This window comes from Epinephelus fuscoguttatus, linkage group LG2, assembly GCF_011397635.1.
Source record: "Epinephelus fuscoguttatus linkage group LG2, E.fuscoguttatus.final_Chr_v1".
Lineage (NCBI taxonomy): Eukaryota > Metazoa > Chordata > Actinopteri > Perciformes > Serranidae > Epinephelus > Epinephelus fuscoguttatus.
Window position 1 is genome coordinate 16,583,984 of NC_064753.1, and position 22,442 is coordinate 16,606,425.

At 42.0% G+C, this 22,442-nt stretch overlaps 1 protein-coding gene across 8 annotated transcripts in view; it reads right to left on the reverse strand.

Moving 5' to 3' along the window:
* celf6 (CUGBP Elav-like family member 6) overlaps nt 1-22,442 on the reverse strand; it is a 151,663-nt gene that overhangs the window by 23,050 nt on the left and 106,171 nt on the right. For 4 of the 8 annotated variants that reach the window (XM_049565999.1, XM_049566009.1, XM_049565972.1 and 1 more), the window contains exons 4-6: nt 14,218-14,346; nt 10,169-10,248; nt 296-469 (exon numbers count right to left, since the gene is read on the reverse strand). In XM_049565999.1, the coding sequence (XP_049421956.1) occupies nt 296-469; nt 10,169-10,248; nt 14,218-14,346 (383 nt within the window). The remainder of the gene's footprint in view (nt 1-295; nt 470-10,168; nt 10,249-14,217; nt 14,347-22,442) is intronic. The other 4 variants (XM_049566021.1, XM_049565990.1, XM_049566015.1 and 1 more) reach the window with 4 other exon arrangements.

Genomic DNA, 22,442 nt, shown 5'->3' on the forward strand with positions numbered 1-22,442 from the left:
GGACTGGAAAGTGAATATGAAATGAATGCTCACAACTATATGAAAGTGAAACACTGTAGTGCTGAGCATACATGATAAGCAGCTTCCCTGGACAAATGAAGGGATAAAAAAAGACACAATACAAAAGCAGTGCAGCATTTTCTGTAAAGCCTCTGAAAATGTGGACTCTAACAGCCATTTAATAGTGTGAATCACTTAAGGAGTTGTTTGCTGGGAGTGCCGCATGCCTGGTGGGAGAAATAGTAAGTTCAAACCTCAAATCACAACAGTTTTCGTTTTCTTTTTTAAAGCTCACCGTCTCCTCCCCCGCCGGGCTGAGACTTACAGCATGAGAGTAGGCGCCATAGGCCCCAAACTGGATGGTCATGGGACTGAAGATGCCGAGCTGGCCCGCCATCTGGTGCATCCTGCGCAGGGTCCTCTCCTTATCAGTGTCTGCGAATTTGACCACCAGACTGGACGAGGCACCCTAGGGAGGCATGTATATTTACAAGGTTAGTGAAAGATGCAACTATATAAGTTTTGTAGATAGTTTAGTTTTTCAGTTTCCAGTTTTATGTGTGTTTAAAGTGTTTAACACTTTGCAGTGAATTATCATGCTTTCGATGTCTGCAGGGAGATTAACAAAAGCAAATTAACACAAAACAAACAATCTGGAGAGAGAAAAATGGGTTGATTGGTCTGTTAAAGTTTCAATTAAGTAGCACAACTAATAATACCAACTTTTGCAACTATTGTAGTTACTTTCAATCAGCAGCATTTTGCAGATTGCACCTGCCACTTCAGCTGGCCAACCAGTTAATGAGCTGGTGTTGGTTAGCCATAACTGTCTGTGAACATCTTCAGACTGAATAAATAGTCATTCACAGGAAAAAACTGAAAGAGGATAAAAAGACAGTAACACATACTCTGAAACTACAGTAGTTTGAAAAGCTCATATGAATTTTGTAAAGCTAAAGGCAAACTGGCCAAAGTGATGCTGATCTCATCAATACTGATATCACCTATTGTCATTATTGCTCTGATTAACATACGTGATACTTAACTGGAAGCGTGCAGATATGTGAACACATTGAACACAGTGTGGCCGGAACCTAAATATAGGCCATTTAGAAACAAGGTTGCCAAATGCATGCATTACATTTGCATCTTTTATTGTGTGGTTTAAAATAGTTTGGGCTTTCCCTCGGGTAATAACCTACAGCTAAATGTTGGCTTCATAATAAAAAGATGTAGTTCCACAGCTACTGGGTGTAGTAACTGCAAAGAACTTACACTGATACTCTTTGGTAACTGGGGATAGCTACCAATAGCTACCAGGGAAAACAAAAGGGCTATCATCTTCCTATTTTGGTTGCTCAATGGTTAACACACTTCTTTTGTGCGTAAATTGAGCCTTCATTTACCCCATGGCTGACAGATTAGCATAAAGCAAGGTGTAGTGGGAACCAATGTAAATGCCAGTGGTATCATGATTCTATAACCATTACATCATGCAATCACCATTCACTTCATAATGATAAGTTAAAGCAAATGCTTCTCTCTGTCCACTTTAAAAACACGCGTAACAGCGAAGGCCAAACAGTGGTGAGCGTGTCATTCATTTCTGTCATCTCTTGTCCAGCATAGAAAACATTCCAGCCTTCAAGACTTAATATCTTTAAGCAGAGTAAGCCAGTGGACGTGAATGTGCACCTCTCAGTCATTTAGCTGCCACATTAGATGGAAGAGATAGTGAGTGATATTTGCTTTTGTGAACTTTCCAGCTCCACTGTATACACTGAGAGTGAACTGTGATCCTAACCAGATCCCACAGGAGTCCCAGTTTCCCAGTGGTGAAGCTCCACTGAATACAGTACTAGGTAATTAGGTCTGACAAAAGCCTTCGGCATGTGGAGGGCGAAGTATTGACTAATGGCTCTGCCTTATGGCAGATATAGTTCCGTATTGATGTCCGTGCTCCTGAGTTTGCATCCAATTAAATCATTTGAGAGACAGAGACCAGAGTCAGTTCCTCATGTGACATCCAGGCAAGGAGAGAGGCGGGGAGAGTGTCTGTGCGTGAGTGAGAGACAGAGAGACAGATACAGAGAGAGAGAGGATGAGGAGGCTGCCAGGCAGAGAAAGCAGCCACAGACACTGTCAAGAGGACCAGGCTCCTATTTAATTACATGCAATGCATGCTGGGAAAGAGCACGGAGCAACACCAGGACAGAAGGACACAGGCAGCCAGGGGGCAGTCAGGATATGATTAGTAAGATCATAAAAGCAAAGACATGGGGAGAAAAGGACTCCATAATCACAAGTTGGATTCATCTTTCACAAAATGTCTCATCCTGACAGGGTCAGTACAAATTCAGGCTTTGATTTAGATTTCCATATTTTCTTTGGGTTTAGAAATTGAAAATGTGAGTGCAGGGGACACAGTGACAGAGAGAGATGAGGCTGACCGGTGTGACTGATGCTGCATACACCTGTTTTTATTTGTATAAGAAAACAAAATTGACAAAGGTAGACCAAGCTGCTCTGTGCATCCATGTTTAAGCTCGAGTGCTACTTACAGGAGGCACATTACTAAAGCGGAGCTATCCAAACAGAAAATCATAGAAACAAACAAATGTATGCCCTGTGAAGCTGAATATGGTAACTGCACAGTAAGAGTGTGTGTATTCAGCCACTAAACAAACACAGTCCCACTCTCACTGTTGTGCAGCCTTACTTCATGCTATTTCATAGTAATTCATACAAAAAGTGTGTCCTATTTTCGTAAGCGCTTCATGAAATTTTAAACAGGAACAGCTAAGTGATAGTGCCATTGAGAGGGCAGTTTGCCGGGGTGGTCTTGTGCTTTGTGGTTTGGTTAGTCATGACTGCTGCAACAAACCTTACATAATAGCTAGCCATATATTTACTCTGCCGAAATCTGATATTTTTACATTGCCCGAACATCAGCCTTGTTCTTTGCTCAGGTACTGTTTTTTGTTCTCATCTATTTTTTTTGTAAGAAAGACAAATATGCATTTTCTAAATGCAAAAAAAACCAAACAAGTTCTTCTTCAGAGGTTTTTCAAGTAAGCTATTCAATGAACCCATGTGGAAAGTGTCCTACAAACATTCTATTAACACAGCCAAGAGAATGTGTTGGCCGTAGATAACTGCAAGAAAGAGGCTGGGGAATGAAGGAAAGCATCAGCATGGACCCCAGGGACAGTGCGTCTCAGATGGGATCCTATCAGAGCCAACCAGCACCCCACCTCAGGCCAGAGGAGACCCATCTGGTGTTTCTCCCTCGATGCCATTTCAATTAGCTAAATCAATACTCCGACGTGGCGGCGTTAACGGCACAGTTTTTCCCTTTCTAATTTCATTTCATCCCACCTCCTGACCTTTTTCAGTTCTTTCTCAACTTTGTGGGCCAGTTGAAGGGACTGGGCTGTTGGATTTAATGAGGCTGGCACTGAGCAAACATCTTCCTCCAGCGTTGTTGCTCAAGCCTGCCCACAGCATGGGGGCCTGGCATTTAGATCACATCCATTTTCTGCTTTGTGTATCTGTGTATTCTTACATTCATTTAAAACCTCATGAAGAATGCATTGTGAGCATCGGGACTGTGAAAGCCCGAGGCTGCCTGTACCCACTGCACCGTGACTCAAGATGAGGGGAGTCTGGCCTGGTCTGGCTTCTCCCAGCAGAGTGCTCTGCTGTAGACGACAGCGCGGGGAGGAGACCCAGTCTGCAATGTCTACACTGTACAGACTTGGCAACAGCATTAAAGCACTACAACAGCCTCTGCAGGTGTTGTCAGCAGTGCCACTCATGTCAGAGCCTAGCATTTCTGACTTTCATAGCATGAAAGCCAAAATATCCCCTCTAAAATAAAAAATAGAATTTTCTCTCATCCTCACGCCTAAGCAGGGGAATTTCATATCCTCACATCTCAAGCGGATGTATTCTGACTAGATCCAAAGCCTAATCAGGAAAGGCAGATTTCAGAGTATGATATCCCCCCCCCCTCCCCCCTCACGGATCAAGAGTAAAGAAAGAAAGAGTAATATGTGGCCAGGTAATGAAGGAACAGGTGGCGGCAGACAACAGGCACTGGATGCAAAGCAGCCACTCCTCACCGGTAGCAGAAAATCACAAGCTGACAAACAAACAGAATAATAACCTCCACCGGCATGACTCCTATACCTGGAGAGAAAATGAATTCTCTGAATTTGATAAGGGCCAACAGGGAGCCTTCACTTTTGACAGGTACAACTAAGGAATTTGTCACGGGTTCAAAAACTAATCTAATTTCTTGAACAGCACACTTGACTTGTGAAAATCTCCCATATTGGATTTTGTATAGGCCGCAAAATGTGTAGATGGAAAAATACACAACGGTAATTGAGGGATTAGAACTCAACTACACCGGTGAAATGGCATTATGCTTTTATCTCTGCATTACTGTGATACAAAGACACTGGTGTTAAGTGTGTACTAACAGGTAAACAAACACTCATCTTCCATCCTCTGCAGAGGCTTACAGCAACATAATACACACAGACACACTCAATGAAGACAAAACTGTCATTTCGAAAAGCATATTAATAATTAATAACGAGTGTTCTAAAAACCCTCTTTCTCCCTCATTCAGCAAACATGTAACAGCTACTTTTAAATGACAAGTGAAACTTCCAAAATTGTCTCAGGTTTCTGCAGATGTATAGACTCTAAAAGTGTTAATCGAGAATCTGTTAGAAATTAATTGAATACACCATAACAAGTTTGTTTGGTAATTGGATGAGCCCCCGTGGGCTTCGTATTCAACTCTCTGAACCTTGCTACATCTCTGCTAGCCTCATGGGAGGACTGTCTCTCATTAGCACCGGATGATGCTGTCTTGGTCTGGCCTTGCTGTCCACCACATACTGCTGCTGCCGCCGAGCACACTGCACATCGAGCCAAAAGACACAGAAGAACAATACTGCCATTCATAATGGTATTTTCACTTGGTGTGTACACTGCATTTTGTCAATAACAGTTTCCGCCACAATATGTGAGAAACGCAAAAACACAAAGCTCCGTGTCGTGTGTCAGCTACAAGCCTGCTGAGGTTCTACAATAGTTTCATGTGACATTTGATGAATCTTGTGTTACAGTGACAATGCTTTCTGGCTTGGACTTATCGTTCATTAATCCGGAACTATAGTATCACACACATGCACGCTCTTGTTGCTGCCAACACCGGCGAGCTCCGCAGGCCCTGTCAGCCACGCTGTGACACCGAACATGACAATGTCTGCAATTTGCTGGGTGCTGTCGGCCTGCCCCCGGCTCTGCCATTTGAAGTTTTGCCACCTGTGCCTCTGCAGCCTTACTGTAATTCAACAGATGAACCAGTGAGAGTGCCTGTTCTCTGCCCAATCACCTTTTAAGTTAATTTTGGAAGCACCTGCAATCTGCAATAAACATCAATTAAAGCTATGACCCGATCTATCAGCGCATGCCCTTCGGTGGCATCCCTTGCCCTTAAGCTTCATTAAAGCCTTTCATTTTGGGCCAGCGTATTTTGGTGCAGGTATTATTTATGGCATGTGTGCGTGTGCCAGGTAACACAGATGCTGTTGAGAGAACATTAAGAGGGAGAGAGAGACAGAGAGGGAGTGAGAGACAACTCTTTGTTCAAGGTTCATCCAGACCTCACAGCTGGCAGCAGGCAGTGAGCAGAGCAGCCCACTCTCTGAATCCTGCCTCCTGTTAGACTGTTGTTGACGACATGTGGCAGTGATATTATCCAAATTAACTGCATCCCCCATCGGTACCAAAGCCTTAGTTGGATACTAATGGCCACCTTGCCTATTAATCTGAGAGAAAGTTGGATTTGGGGAGAGGAGGATAACAGGTGCAGGGATAGACGGAGAGAGATATGGATAATATAGATTATTAATGAACTTTTGGATGGCTCTTGATCCGCCCCAGGTCTGTTTGGGGCTCCATATGTTGCCTTGGACAGTTCATCTGCAGCAGACCTACGGTGGCTCAGTGGCCCAATCTAATGCAACTGTTCCTGAGCTACATCAACACAAAGAAAGTGCGCAAAAGTAGTCCACACGAGCCAAGTTTTGATCCATAAAAGAAAGCAAAAACCAGCAAAGGAGTCCAATTATGTAAATCTTCCGAATGTAAACATATTCTGTTGATTGAGTCAACAAGATATTTTGAGTACAAGGTAAATATCTTGATTACAATTAAATTTCAGTAAGAGGCCTGTCATAATTGTGCACCATCAGTGTGAAACATGATTATTCTTTGGCTCGTGGCCCATTGCTTATTAAATTTTGACCCTTGCGGTTTACACGCCAAAAAGTTTGGTCTTTACTGAGCACAACAACCACACGCAAAGTTAAACCCACTCTACCACTTATTTCCCTCCCTCACTACTTCAATGTAATGCAAAATGAGGCGGCATCAAAAAGATGTGTAAATTACATCTGGCTTCCAGGACACTATCTGGCTGCCAGGAAGCGCCCGTAAATATTTATTGCGGAACATCAGTGAAGTGTGTGAAGGTGCGGATGTCTGCCAGAAAGAGTGTGTGCTCATGTGTGTGTCCAGCTGTGCAGCACTCAACACACACCAAGCACTGGCAGGGAGATGCTTTGTAATTCATCATTTCTTTTACTTAAGCCCTTTTGGTGGCCTTGTTCAAGCCTGACAGAAGTATATCCAATTCGTAATTAACTGTAGCTTGACAAGAGTTACAGGTTTGGTGGCCTCATTCTTCAACTGAACAAATAAACATCAACTAATGCTATTTCGTGCAGCTCATGCGTACTGTGTATCAAACACCTTTTACTCCACAGTTCATTGTATACTTAGCTAAACTACAGTATGTCACAATGCACATTTACATCAGCATTGATTGTGTGGTGCAATACAGTCCACTGACCACAGTGATTGTGGCACCATTCTCTTGCATTGCATGTGAGGTCTTCTCCTCTCATTACATGCCAACATGTTGTGTGATTGGTCAGTGTGTGTTGTCACAATACCTGTGTTTGTGTCCTAAGTCAGTTGGACTGAGCGGCGATACAACCACTATTGATAGCATATTCCTTAACATATCAAGATGAATACCCCAGCCTTGGGTAGATGATACCCAGGTTATGAAGAATAAATATATTAGGCTAGAAGTTAATGGGAGGCTGATAAACTGCAAGTGTCCCACAATATTATGAAGGACTTAATGCTGAAATGTCAGGAAGCAGTTAAGGAAGCAAAAGCGGCTTATTAATCTGACCTCATTTTGAAGATCCATCCTAACTCTAGGGTGCTTTTCAATATTATTGACTTACTTGTTAACCTCCCTTCTAGTCACTGTAATGAAGCCTCCCTTGATAAGTGGTTTCAAGTGTTTAAAGTGTTTAATATTCTTTAACAAAAAGTAGACCCCTGACAGGGGCCAAACTGTCACTGTTAATGCAATGCGATGAGCTGTTTTCAAGTCAATTCTCCCATGTTGCCAGAGGATGCAGTAACTTGTATGAAGTCCTTTACCTGTCCCCATCCATATTCAAATATATTCAGTCTGTATGTTATCTATTATCTATGGCACTCTGTAGTTTTTTAAACATGCAGTTAGTCTCAGAGAAAGTTTTAACTTGCCTTTCCTCCTTCTTAGAAAATCTTTACAACAATATCCACCCTTCATCTTTTTCCTCAGTTAAACTGAGACTCTAAGTTTTCAATCCAGTCTAATTTTTTAACATTTACTGTATTCATGCATGAATCTACTTGGATATATCAAAAGCAAACAAAAAAGTTTTATTATTATGCTGATGACACACATTTATATGTAGGTGTACAGAATTTGAACACTACCTGTCTCACCAGACATATAAATTGCCTAGACAGCATACAAAGTGTCAAAAGTTAATTACACCAATTCTGAGATAATCTTTTTTTGGCCTACTACCTCAATTAAATTCCTTCACCATGAAGATGACACACTGTCTCCCGATGTAAAGCCACTAATTTCACACTAATTTTAATTTTCAGGAACAGGTTAAGAGAGCTGTTCAAATTATTAACTTTTGACAGCGTACTATTTCCCCATGAAAAGAGAAGCATTGTAATCTATAAGTAATAAGAAAATAGTCGTCCGTGCTTTAGTTTGTTTTTCTTAAGCTCAAAAAGTTTTGTCTAGCACGTCTCCCTCTTCCACAACATCATCCTGTTTTACACTTTTACAATGAGCTGTCATTGTCAGAGGTGAATTTTCCTCAGCTGTATCACTTATATCAACGACATTTTATCTCATGTTGCATCCAGAGTTCTTGTGGCAGCTTGCCTTAAGCTTATTCACAGTCTGCTTAAAGTTGAGAGCTAGATTTGTACTTTTGTAATTCTTTTATTCATATGTCTTATTACCTCCACCAAGGAGGTTATGTTTTCGCCGGCGTTGGTCTGTTTGTTTGTCTGCAAAATAACTCAAAAAGTTATGAACGGATTTTGATGAAATTTTCAGGAAAGGTGGATAATGGGACAAGGAACAGATGATAAAGCTTTGGTGGTGATTGGTTGAAGCAAAGTGGATAAAATAATAAATAAAGTCTATCATCTGACAGCCTCAGTAGCAATTCCAATTTCTAGAGATGGTGAAAATAGCGCCATCTGGTGGCCGGAAAGCACATCTTGTTCTACTTGCTAAGCATTGTTGTAATTCTAAAGTTGAAATGAATGTTCTGTGTTGGAAAAAAAGAAAGTGAAAAATACAAAAAAAACCCCATTATATTCTGTGTTAGTACAAAATAAAAACAAAATAAATACACCACAGTGTCTCCATGGTGAAGGCATATATAACCTAATAATGATAGTGATGCAAATAACCTAATTGTGATGCAGGCTGCAAAATCTGATGCGGGGGGGGGGGGGGGGTCACCTACTTGGCGGAGGTCTGGACTCTCCATGTGCTTTTCTAGTTTTGCTTTTGTTTCTCTTTCTGGTATTTTCTCTCTAGTTGGTGGACCAATCCAGGACTAAAATACCAATGAATGCTGAATTATAGCCAGAAAAGTTCTTCATTCGGATGCTCTGGTCTGGGCATGTAAGTAGCGCAATTGTTAGCTACCACATTAGCTATGATAACCTGAAAAGCTGAAGGCTCTTTGTGAGTTTGTTTTTGGGTCTTACTATACTCCTACTATATTCTAAAATCTTGTATAGCCTTTTATATGGCATGTAACAATGAAAATGAACCAAAGAACAAACTCCCACCTACAGTATCATACTTTAACTGTACAGTATATACGTAGGTCTTTCATTTCTATGTCCATCATTCCACAACTTCAGTTTCAACTTTATACATAACTGACATTTTATTTGTATATACAGTACAATGTCATCTGAGGACACATTGGAGGATTCATGTGCAATGCACAGTAATCATATCTTTATAAGCGTGTGAATGTAAACACTCTCTATCAGTCTGCTGAAAAGGTAGTCTGAATAGCAGGAGAAGGAAATGGATATTGAGTGAAAAGACAGATACAGAGTATGCAGCTGTGCACTGTAAGGTGGCGGATGCTGACAGTGGGAATCTTGTGTGCGATAACACACAGCGAGGATGTATGTGAGTCTGTGGAATGTTGATGTGCTTTGAAAAGATTCACTGTGGTGACTGTATATATATATTCACGTATATATGGACTTACTACGTGGTAGAAGAGAGCAGATGAAGAAATAGATAGCAGACTGATAATAGGTATTCTGGTTTCTTTTGTGTGCATGCTTTAGTCTTAAATGTATGAGATATTTTCCAGACGCATAAAAAAGACATTCAGTATTGAATTTTTAAAAGGGGCATGCACCCTCCAGTGGGTGTATGCATATGGAATAGAAAACTTTAAAGCAAGGCTTGGTCAGTGTCTGTCTCTTGGAAAGGCAGAAAAACAGAATCCAAAAACTCTACCGATCTTTGTTGTAAACTTTATCCCAGTCTATCTCAAACATTTCATAGAAGCGGAACCACAGGCAAAACAGCTGGCATAAGTGACATCATATCTCTTGCAAAACTTTCTCTTTGTCTGTCCACATCAACAGTAAGAGCAATTGTTTGCAACTGCGTTGCAATAAACTTGACACTTAATTCTGTTGTAACATTTGTTATGAGCGTTTTACTTACAGGCATAGTCTGTCCACCATGCAAGCTGTTTATGGCGGCCTGCGCTTCTGCGTGGCTGGAGAACTTGACAAAGGCGCAGCCTGTATACACAGAAAACGAGAGAAATAGAAAGGAGGGGCACAACATCAGGGAGATGGCCTTGAATATGGGGGAAAAACACCATTCATTACCATTGTTTTCATGTTATCTGGTTTGTAAATATATTCTGCCATTTGTGTGTTCAGCGCATAACTCTGAATAAATCAGTCTAATTGTAGTGAAGGCATTAGCTGCGTGGAACATCCTGTCCCTCGCCCATTTCTAATTCCACCCCCTCCACTTCAGAGCGTAGAGCCAAGGCATTTACTATCCTGACTTGTTTGTGATTATTAATCTGTTTAATATTTACACATTGTGATTTGTGTGCAGTCACTCATAAAAGAGATTATGATGACAAAGGCATAGTATTATAATCTGCCTATCTAACCGAATCTTTGCTTGCATGTAATTTCAGATGGTAGGGGGGTGTGGGGGGGGCTTTGCTCAAGGGGCATTCAAATCATCTTAAATCTGTTGTGTAGTTAATTCACAAAAGGAAAAGTCAACATAAAAAGTTGGCCGGAAGACAAGGGAACGGGTGTTGGCAGCAGTGTTCTGGAGCCTCATTGCATTAACATTTCAAATGATGTTAAAAATGATTCAAGTAGATAATAATAATGCACAATATGTTTTTAGGAAGGTTACATATCCTAACTACATGATTAATTAGTGTATCAGTGTGTAGGTAAGGACAGGCACTGAACTACTACAACATAAAGAGAAGTGAAATACAGTGGAACTGAAATGTGGTAATTTTCCAAAAGCCATTAAATTAAACAGGAGCTATTTCTCTAAGCTTTATGGTCGTCATAGACTGCACAAGGTATTCTGTTATGTCCTATTCTTATCCTTGCCTTCAGGTAGCTCATGTGTTAAGTCAAGAGATACCTAATTAACAAACTCGTGGATTAATTCTGCCCCCTTTTCATTAATCGAGCAGCACCAGTGTCTTAGAACCAGACAGGCTCTTCCGGAGTTCAATCCCTGGGTTCTTTACATCTGCTGATACCTATTTAAAACGGTTATATACGTTCATATACATTTATCCACTCTACTTTCCCAAAGGAGTCATGATGATTCATTTAAATTACAAACACTGATAGGTAGGCTCAGGGGATGTTTTGTATCTGGCAGTGACCCATTCACTTATGCATCTCAGGAGTCAGCTTTGCTTCCCAGGCAAACAAATTAATAATTTCCTGACAAAATCAAGAAGATTGAACTGAGGGACATGCAGTATGTGCACAATCAATGGAAGACAATTTCCACCTTTACCTGAGGCTTTCCATCCACATTCCAGACACACAATAAATGGTAAGCAGTTGAAACTGTTGTGTGCGGAAATGTTATGAATAGTAAAGGCCATGTGTTTCCTGTACGGTCAAATGTTCTCAAAGCTGTATAGATCTACAGAGGCGCACAGATAAGTCAAAAAAGCCTTTGATTCTGTCACAGCGCTCTAGCACCCTTTTACTTCACTTGAACGCCCCTCCGGGTAGAGGCAGGAAAGGTCTTCATTTGTCCAACTGAAATGCATCAGCCTACTGTGTGCCATTTGACTGCAAGTCTGTCTTTGAAGGAACAAACGCATTTAACCTTTGTAGTTGAAATAATAAGGGGTAGTTTGCTCGTGCAAAAGCCTTTTGGTTTTGTGAGGCAAGATAACTTGCTGTTGGTTCCCTAACAAGGCTATCAGATATTGTGCCAGAATCCAAGTGACCTCAGCAGCTCAGCCCAACCAGAAAGACGCTCAAAACCGCAGGGCTTGGCGAACGCCATCAATGGCAAAGTCATGTCAAACATACAGTGTCCTCAGATTTCTCCGCCAAAAAGCCAATGCTGTAGCCTTGCTTTTCCTGACCTAGAAAAAAAAAGTTAAGGGACACAGAGCACAACATCTCAAAAGAATTGGAAGTGCTACAGCCTCATAAATTATAGTGCACATTTGAGTTTTTGAATTTGATGGCTCAGAATGAGTTGGGGGAAAAGGAAAAAGAGAGATTGTATTGCTTTCAAGCGAGAGGATCTGCACTGCCTTTTGAATTCCCGGGGTAATAATATGTATGCATGAATTCCATCCCGCTGGATGGGTGACATTTATAACACAACTTAATTATAGACCTAAAAGCCATCTCTCTATTTTTCCTGACAATTCAGGGCTCTATTCAACTCTGGCAGCAAGTGTTGCACTTTGAAAGTACTTTGAGGAGCAGAGCCATAGAGAGATGGATGTTAAACTTCTCGGCCTTTTTATTGGGTGAAGAGGGGTGCTGAAAAGCTTCTGAGTAGCATAAATTTACATCAACAGGGGACAAAGCCTCCATCATGGAACAGATAGCACTGTCAATTTCAAGGTCTGTCTCATTCAAATTACGGGAACCTCATCCCAAGCGAGGCGGCTGGCAAAATAATTTGCCGTAACATCCCGTAATGATTGCGTGGGACTGTTGCACAGTGAGTGATAGGACCAGATACCTATATATGAGACCTTTGTCTGGTGGTAGCATACATAGTTAATGTTGCTCTATAGTCTTCCATTTCATAGCAATGAGAACATGAGGAAAAGGCAATGATCAAGCCGGTGATAATAAAGACAAATACCAACACAGGGGACATATGGCATGTGAAGAGAGGAGAAGGAAAAAAAGAGATGAAGTGGGGGGTGCAGGAGGGTGAAAAGGAGTGAAAGTGAGAATGAGGGAGAAAACTAGCTCCTGTCTGACACGGCAGCACCGGCCTTATTTCATTTTATGTGCTGTCAATCAGCTTGAGGCATCTGAGCAGACAGGAAGAGAGGGAGCCAGAGAGGGAGGCAGAGACAGTGAAAGAGGAAACAAGCCAGGGAGAAAGAAAGGTAGTGGGCCGGTGGGGCGACGCAGAGCAATAGACCCGGGATTAACAGTGAGAGGAACAGATGTAGACACAGATAGGTGTGTGGTTCGGTATAGCCAGCCTTTCTTTTTGATATACTCAGAAGACTTGCGCATTATCAACCCCTCTCCCTTTCCTTCCCACACGTCCTTTTCACACATCCAGGTGCTTCATATAGGAGAATAAATCACAGTCAACAAAGAGAAAGGAAGGTAGAGGTTCCGAGCAATATCACCGGCGTTATCGCTCCAAATACGGCTGTGAGACAGAGACCCATCAAAGGATGATGGGGAGGGGGGCTCTCGCTCTCTCAGAACAATCCCACCTGCATCGCACATTTCACAGCCATCTTTAATTTGACCACGCTCTACTAACTAAATAGCACATAAGCCACAGACATGAATGCATAAGCTGTTCCTGAATGCTGGCAAATCTGCCGCACAGTGAGTGACAGCAGCAAAACCCAGAGCCTGGCTGCTTTATTTACAGTAGGACATTATCGTCCAATGGGGTCTCTGGGGAGGGATGACGGGAATGTGGGAAACAAACATGATTACACCCCTCCACTTTTCAGATAACAGGAAGAGAGGGAGGGAAGGAGGGAGGAGGAGGGGTGAGCTGAAAGACGAGGTGTTGTGTGATGGATTTGTTGAGTACAAGCCCAGGGTGAGAGGAACTGCCGGGATGAAGAGACAACATGAGACAAAGTTCGGAAGGGAAAGAAAAAAGGAGTGAGGAAGGAGAGGTAGAGTGAGAACAAAAAAGGAAAGGGAAATACAGAGAGTAGTGAGAAAAGGAAAGTGGGAAGGGAGGAGGTGTCGGAGCACAGTGACAATGAGGTATGAAAGAAACGCAAGCGAGACACATAAGAGGTGGTGAAAAAACAGAATAGCTGAAGGGGAGGATGAGTTATTCAGAAGTGTATAGTGGATCGCAGACGATGTCAATGAGTGCACAGCAGGTGAAGCGTGGTTCTATAAATGTGAGGAGCAGAAAGAGAAAGAGAGACAGCACACGAACATACAGACAGACAGACAGAGGGATTAAAAGGAGGAACAGACAGGGGAAAACAAAAGAGTGGGAGGTGTGTGGGCTCTGACCCTTACTGGCCCCATCAGGCCCTCGCAGGACGGTGCACTCCTCGATCTGGCCGAAGGTCTCGAACAGCCGCCGGACGTCATCCTCGCTCTGCTGCTTGCCGAGCATTCCCACAAACAGCTTCCTGTCTTCTGGATAGGAAGAGAGGAAGGGGGAGGAAGAGGGGGAGGGAAAGGAGGCAGGGTGGAAGAGAGGAAAGAACAGACAAATGCTACAGCTGATGGCACCGTTCTGCTGAGCTGAGAGGAACTTGTGCAACTCAAACCCCCCCTTTTATCAGCAGTCTGCTGTGTTGAGCCTATGCTGCTGCTGCTGCTGCTGCTGCTGCTGCTGTTGCTGCGGCGGCGGCTGTTGTTGTTGTTATTGTTGTTGATCTTACTGTTGTGTGGTGTGCCACCCCACCCTGGTATGAGGGAGATATATTCCTGTTTCCAGTGAGCTATTCAAGTCTGCCACGGTGACGTTTGATACAGATGATGTTTGGAGCTCTGTGGGTTTCAGGTAAAGGTAGAAAGAGAGCGGGAATATTTTGCACAGGTAGACAAACTCTTAGATCGTCTGGATGCTTAAGTCACTGAGTTGAAAGAGAACATGGAACAAGAACATGGTATTACACTTTCTCATCACCAAAGGAGTAGGAATTATAATAAGCAAGAGTAAACTCTGCAGCACAATCCATCCCGTTATAAACTCGGAAAAAGTAAGAAAACTAAGCATGCACTGGTTTCCCATTCAAGACTATACTCTCCGCTCCACTTTGCGCTGACTATAATATGTCCAATATGTTGTATGGAGACAAATTTAAGGCTCTCACATTTCCTCAGTGTGAATGCCCATAGGACACTCAAGGAACAAATGCTTTGGAAAAGGAGTCAAGTGGAATTAAAAAATTAACACGATTCTGCGCACTGCCCAGTGTTGGCCGCCCAGAAATAACAGATGAAGCTTTTCAGTGTAAAGTTGTTTGTGGATAATTATCAGCCAAAGGTTTGCAGATTTGTCATTTTTCAACTCCAGCAAATACAAGTGAAATTAAGCGTGACTCTAATTCACAATTCAAAGGATGAATTTGTCTTCCTACTATTTTGTGCACACACTGCATAATTCTATATATATGTATATAATTCTACACAATTCTATGTATACAGGTTATAACCATGACCGTGACCTATTGCTTTCACAGCCCACTGAAGGAGGAGGGTGTTTGCAGAAAGCATTGCAAAACATTTTAACTATGAAAGCCAAAAGGTCTAGTTCTCGTGCCTTGAAACAAACAAAAAATTGCAAAGCATTGCAGCAGGTAGTTTTTATTGTGATATAGGAACTTCTCACAATATATTTCTGTTGAACCTGTGGTTTAATTAGCAAGTTTTCTGTCCACTATGATGAGTAGGTTACCTTATTTTTTGTGCCAACAATAGAAAAATGTTGCCAAGACACTTGTGAGATGCTTGGAGCAGATCTATTCTTTAATGGTCATATATTGGTGACTAATTCTGTACAATAAGGTGTGTGAACTTAAAAAGCAATGTTAGGTATAAATCATGGAAATAGCAGGGCTACATTCTGTCCGTCAAACTGACATCTGTTGTAAACTTTATCAGTAGGAAAAGGTCATGGGCAAAGTTCCCTTTGTACAGTCTAAATGTTAGCAGAGTCTGGTGTGATTTAACATTAAGTACTGATTTTTCCAAATTTCCCAACTGATATTAAACTGAAGTGAAATTTGCAGTGTTGTTCCTCATTACCGTTGAAGGGCAGCTCCACCCACGCCAATGTCTTCCCTGCCACTACATGTCAAAGTTGGTTCCTGAGCTCCAGATGGGGGCACTCTGGCTCAGATGTATGGGCTCTATACCACTACACTTTGGCTAGCCAGAAAGCGGGATTTTTCTAATTAATCTTCCCAGTGCCCTGGCATTAGACAGTGCATTCATCTTCTTTACATCTTTTACATTATGCATCCCCTATTCCGCTGTGTTGTGGAATGAAATGGCTACTAGCAAGAACCCATCGCCAGAACTGATGGAAAGTGGCAGGAAGAGGAAGAAGAGTTTATTGGAAATGACACTGTTGATCTTCAGTGTGAGTCATTTGACTGGTAGGGAGCGGGCGAGGAGTGGAGGGCGAGAGCATCACCTGGGCCTCGACAGATGTGACGCCTCCTGTACCTGCCAGGCCCCATTACACGCAGCTGTTCTAAAAATAAAGCACCAGGGCTTCCTTTTTGCAGCGGGGAAATCGGATCCTGTTCCATTCCTGTAAAGTTCAAATGAGACACGTGCCTGCTACCCGCTTGGCCACACAAATGAGCACCTGCATAATCAATAAGGCCATGCTGCCTGGTCTCTACTGCCGGTGTTGTAGCTGTGGTGTCAGTCCATGTTCCTGTAGTCACGCCTCACACAGCAGGGATTCTCAAACCCGCCAGCTGAGCCTGGTACTACTGCTCATTACTGTCCCTCCTCCCTTGGAGCTCCAGGGTTGGAAGTGAGCGAGAACCCAGAGGAGATAACCACAGAGACAGCCACTTATGATGTTGACTAGGATTTAGCAAAGACCGACAGGCAGACAGACATGTTGCTGGATATTGGGCATCAGCAGAGGAGCTGCGTAGCTGTAAAGTCAGCCTTGAACAGGTGTTGGGGAGAAATGAGCTTGACCCCTGTCCATGGCAGCAAAGGTGAAACATGAAATGAGGCAACAGTCTGTCTAGAGAACACATGACTTTGCCTCCATTGTCCCTCCATCTTTCAGATTTTCACTGAGGTGTCACTGTTACAACTTAAACGGGCAGAGTGCAGTTTTACAGGCCTCCTGCAGTGTGTTAATGTTTTGGGACAAAAGTCTCATCTCGGTCCTGGCCCGAGGAGATCTAATGGCGGCTTTACAAGGCTAATTAACAAGCCATGAGCGAAGTAATGAACTTTCCAAATGTGCTGGCAAACGCAAAAATAAATTACACCCCAGTGAAGGCATTAAAGGAAGTGCGAGTGTACTTGGGAGCCTTCCTTTGGGAGAGCCACGGTGAGAAAATGAATTTGGAGCTGCTATCTTTTCATTGCCTGACCTAAGAGTATCTCAGTCGGCCCACTGCATGCCCTGGCCAGAGTATAGATTGCTATTAATTAGTCCACTTTGCACCTGTCTCCAAAGCAGCTCTTATTGGATTTTGCATGTTCTCGCTCATCTCCTATGGCCACTTGCAAGCTTTAAATTGGCATTTTATGAATATGAATAAATATCTTGTAATGCACCCTTTCCACAAGGAGATGACTCCATGACTCCAAAGAGTTATCCATTAAAAGTGGGGAGAAGAGGGAAAAAAAGAATACTTTTCTCAAGCACAGTCGTGTATTTGCATTAAGAGGGGTGAAGACCTTCCTATGGAACTGTCTGAGGATACAGAAGTGTGACAGAACTCATTGAGCTGACTGTTTGACCTCTTGGTACTTATCTCTCATTGAGAGGGGCTCATCTTATCCCTCTAACAGAGCTGAGCCACACAGCTGGAGAACATTTGAGCTCTACAGCACTCGGCTCTACTCTGAAGAGACCTTTGTAATCTGCACTTTCAAACGTTGTCGCTACTTTAAAATAATAATGTGTGTGTGCCTGTGTGTGTGTGGTAGTTATAAAGGCTGACTACATCGTTTTGATGTTTTCTGTATTATTGTGTCCTCAAACACCACTAATTAATCCTGGAACATTTCTACTGTATACATTAAAATATAATGAGTGGATCCACGGATACAGAGGCTAAAAATGGACTTGTGTGTATGGAGAAAGATATTTTCATTTTATATATAGTATATGTATGTGTATACAGCAGAGGTGTGACAATGTCGTTGTTTTGCAAGTCACAAGTAAGTCTCAAGTCTTTCAGTCAAGTCCCAAGTAGAGCTTAGATCGGGCCCAAAAAATCCAGCCCAACCCCACCCGAGCCCGTGCATGTTCTGTCCAAGCCTGGCCCAGCCCGTCCCTTTAACTGTAATTACGAGCCCGAGCCCGGTTTTAACCCGACATTTTTTTAAGGATAGGAACATGGACATTGAAGGCTGACTCAAGTCTTTCTTTCAAGTGTCGAGGTCCCTGTCTTTTTGCTGTCATATACCAGCATCGCGCTGCACTTGGTACACTCGACGAAGCCGATACACACGTCACTGTCAACAACCCGCATGTGCGCGGCCACTGGTGTACATGAATGAAATTGTCTTTGCTCAGTGTAGGTAATGTTAATCCTTATGGTTCTTGCCTGCAATTTGACTGGATGCTGTCAGATTAGTTCAAACAAAGTTTATCTGGGAAATTAGATGTCATCAACTGGCTGGGAATGAGTAGTGTTAATGTTAATTTATTCAGGAAATGACAGGAAATTAATTGACACTTGGCACTCTTTTTAAATAGCATACTTTTTGACCTGTGGACTCGGGGGGGGGGGGGGGGGGGGTTAAATTACTTAGAAGTCAAATGGCTCAGGTCCAAGTGAAGTCACTAGTCACTGGTGTTTAAGTTCAAGTTGAGTTGCAAGTGCTTTTGATTTTGTCATGTAACGAGTCCACATCCTGGTATACAGTATTTAAATGCCTATGACCGTGTGTGAAGACATATAACATTATTTTCAGGCCTCGGCCATTGCACACTCACATCCTCTCACACACAGAGTTATCCACATGTCCTTTTTGTTTCCTCATCTGCTGACTGAATGTGGGAGCAATTGTGTGGAAAATAGTTCGATGTCAGTCTCCAGCCATGTCCAAACCGAGTTGACATGTGGACAGCCCCGTTTTATGAATGCAAATAAAAAAGGAGATCAAAAAAGTTATCAAAACACTACTGACATCTGACAATTGCTTGTCTCAGGAAGCCTTTTCATTTCAGGGCCCGGTATATTAAAAATTAATGGATTTTGCACAGACGCCATATGCTGTCAAGATTGATGCTTCTCTCCCTGGAATAAAGTGCTACTTGTGTTGTAGGCTGCAGTATATGCATATAGATTGTGCTTTTCCTTTCCTCTCATCTCCTTTTGTCTCTCCATTGCCCTCTCTGTATCTCTCTCTTTACCCTTTATTGTCATCCCTCACCCTCTTTCTCTTCAGGCAAAGAATCAGTTGCTGTGAAGTCTACTTTTCAGAAGTTTCTGCTTTTGTTTGCCAATAATGGGAATATTCTCTTTAAAGCATTACTCTCCTGCTCCTGTGTCGTGGTAAATATTTCTTTTTTTTTTCTTCTTCTTCTTTTTTTCATGATTCTATCACTTATTGCCCGCTGGCAGCAGTCAGGGAAGCTTGGTAGTAGTAAGTGTTCAGAAAGCATGGACAGCTGCATCCAACGATAAAAGATGCCTGCTAGGCCGCTGGGTGCATTTCAAATGCAGAGTAATGTTCCAGGCAGCACAACAGAGAAGTTGTGCTTCTTATGGTCTCATTAGAAAAGCCTGATGCTGGTGCGCTACTGCCTGGGAGGCCCGCCACCAGACACGCTTGCACATGTAGGCGTACAGACCCGGTGTACAAAATGTTGGGAACGACTTCTTAATATTGAGTTAGACTTTATTTTTCATCATCTACTGTATGTCCCAGTTGTGTTAAGGCAGGAGTCTGTTTGGAATCAAAAGGTGCCATTTGCTTGCAGAATAGGCTTTTTAGATAATGAGCATTACACATTTGCACATCATGAGAGAGAGAAAAAATCCTAGAATAGCCACTTTTGGGATACATTCTATGTTGTCAAAGACTCTTTTGTAAGCTAGCATTGTTATGTCTGTTTAAATCTGGTGCTACCAGTCCTCTGGCCATGAGAGGTTCGCAGCCTTAGTAGACTTAATTTCCCTTCCCTCAAATAACCTAAGGGGATAATTCACCTCTTACAAGCCTCATTAACTTAAGAAACTTTACCTCCATGCCACGTTTTTGTGATACATTGACAGATTATCATTATTTTTCATGTGAAAGAAATAGTGCTTAAAACAGTTTATCAATTGATTAATTATTAGATGTTAGACAGGCAATCACTGGCAGTCAATTATATTTAATCATCGGTAAACTTAAACTAATTTATCAGGTCGTTTTTTTAATTTAAAAAATGCTTTTTGGAGGCTTAAAAGGAAATAAAGTGAAGGTTGAGGGGAGTGAAAAGTTCTGTATCAAGTACAGTAAAAGTACTCAGACAACAGAAGGCGTTGCTACATATCCACAAATTGACTTTCTCCTTAGGGATCACTAAATTGTTATATTTACATGGCAGCATATGCTACACTCTTTTTAAAGTTAATATTAGATCAGACACATCAAGAAACAAAAGTCACCAAATAATATTTTTGATCATAAAACTTGCCAGATTACAGATTGTATTTCATACAATCTTTGAAGTTTATTCATTTGTGTGTGTGTTTCGTTAATATGGTGATGATGCACAGTAAGTGAGGGCCAATTACTTGCCATAATAGCATTGAGTGAAAAGGATGACTGAAAACTGACTACATTAAAGCCATTGGGAATAAATGGCTTTCAGAATGGACCAGAGATAAACAACAAAGACAGATGGAAGCATTTTAACAAACTAAAAAATAAAGTCTTTGATGTAAAAGACATGTACAGTATCTCACATTATGCAATCGCTGGTTTACATCAACAGTAATCCTACAATCTTGCCTGAGCATTGGAGTCATCATACTTAGAGAGCTGGTACAGTTTTCCAAAGTGATGTTGAAGTTTTTCAGATTTTTTAAAGTAGGCACTGTAGCATTTCCCATACTAACAAAGTCAGCTAAGACAACCATTTGATACTCAGCAGTGCATTCAGGAAAGCAACTTAGGATCTCTGCACCTTATGTTGTACATTGTGATGTGCACCAGGGAAGTTGCCAGACCTGGGTAACGTAATCAGCTGGGTTTACTTATGTTCTGATGTTGTTTCAGTGTCATAAATTTACAGTACGAATGTTAGCTGTTAGCATACATTTATGCTAGCATGCTAACATAAGAGAAGGGATCAACAGGCTGCAAAAGCAAAAGGCTGCATAGTGGGATATTTAGTTGCACTATCAGCAGTATGAGCAACTCTTAAAGTTCAGGGAATCATTAAATTTGATATTACAATTACTTATAACAAGTATTGCATGATGGAGATTTAAGCACAGCATTTATATACAATACTGAATAATTTCATAGCTTTGCTCCCACTCATTTTTCAGGGTGAGACTGTTTATACGATAGTTTTCCTGTAAGCAACAGCACAGTGTTTTATTCCCATCTTACGTAATGTTAGAATTAAAAAATGCTCAGACTTGATGCATAATTCAGTGTCAATATGCACAGTTCAAGTGCAGTGTCGAAGGAGATGTAGAAATAGTAAAGTAATGTAGTGAGGTAATTAGAAAACGACCTGCATGATATATGAATCTGTTTAGCTGCATTTCTCAACCGCCACAAGCTTTCTCCCTTTGCCTTTTCCCATCATCTTCGACTACCTAATAAGCCCCATTCTACTTCTAAGTCATGTTTAGTTCTCACCCAGCTAACAGAAGTAATTAGACCCCATCCCAGTGAAAATGATGTGCAACCACACACTAAACCTTTCTGCTGCTGGTCCCAATCTGATGTATGCAAGTGGATTATCCAGTATAGTGAGGTGGTAAATGGAATAATCAGAGGAGAACAAACATTCAAATTGTCAGTGTATCAGGCACGATGAGAGGATACAGACTTCGTGTTTGTAAATGCATTACTTATACCACTCGAGCTGTCACATCCATTTACCCGGGGGAGTGGGAGGGAGGTTTTAAACCTTCTGGTATGCATGATCAAAAACTAGCACAGAACAATTGAGGAAACTTGTGAGCCTGTTGCGGCTTCTGTCCAAATATTTTAATTCCTTCTTTTCCTGCATTAGAAACTTCTCTAATGGCGAGGCCTGACCATGGAGCTCTGCAAAAAAAAAAGCTGTTTAAATAAATGCTTTAAAACCTTAATTGACTACCCTTCAATGGTCACTGTTGAAATCCTGTGAACTCTTTTGCCTGTCCAAGTGTCCCCATGTCTGTGTGTATTTCTCGGCACACACATATCAACCGCTGCCAGGGTTCTTCTTGACTTTTCAGAGTTTTGCACGATCGTGTCCAGAGGCACAGAGGGATCTTTTGGCTTCATTTGCATGTAAAGTGGAGCGCGCTCTTTCTGTGGGCGTGAGGTGCCTCCAGACAGCCCCTCCCCTGTGGCCTGCC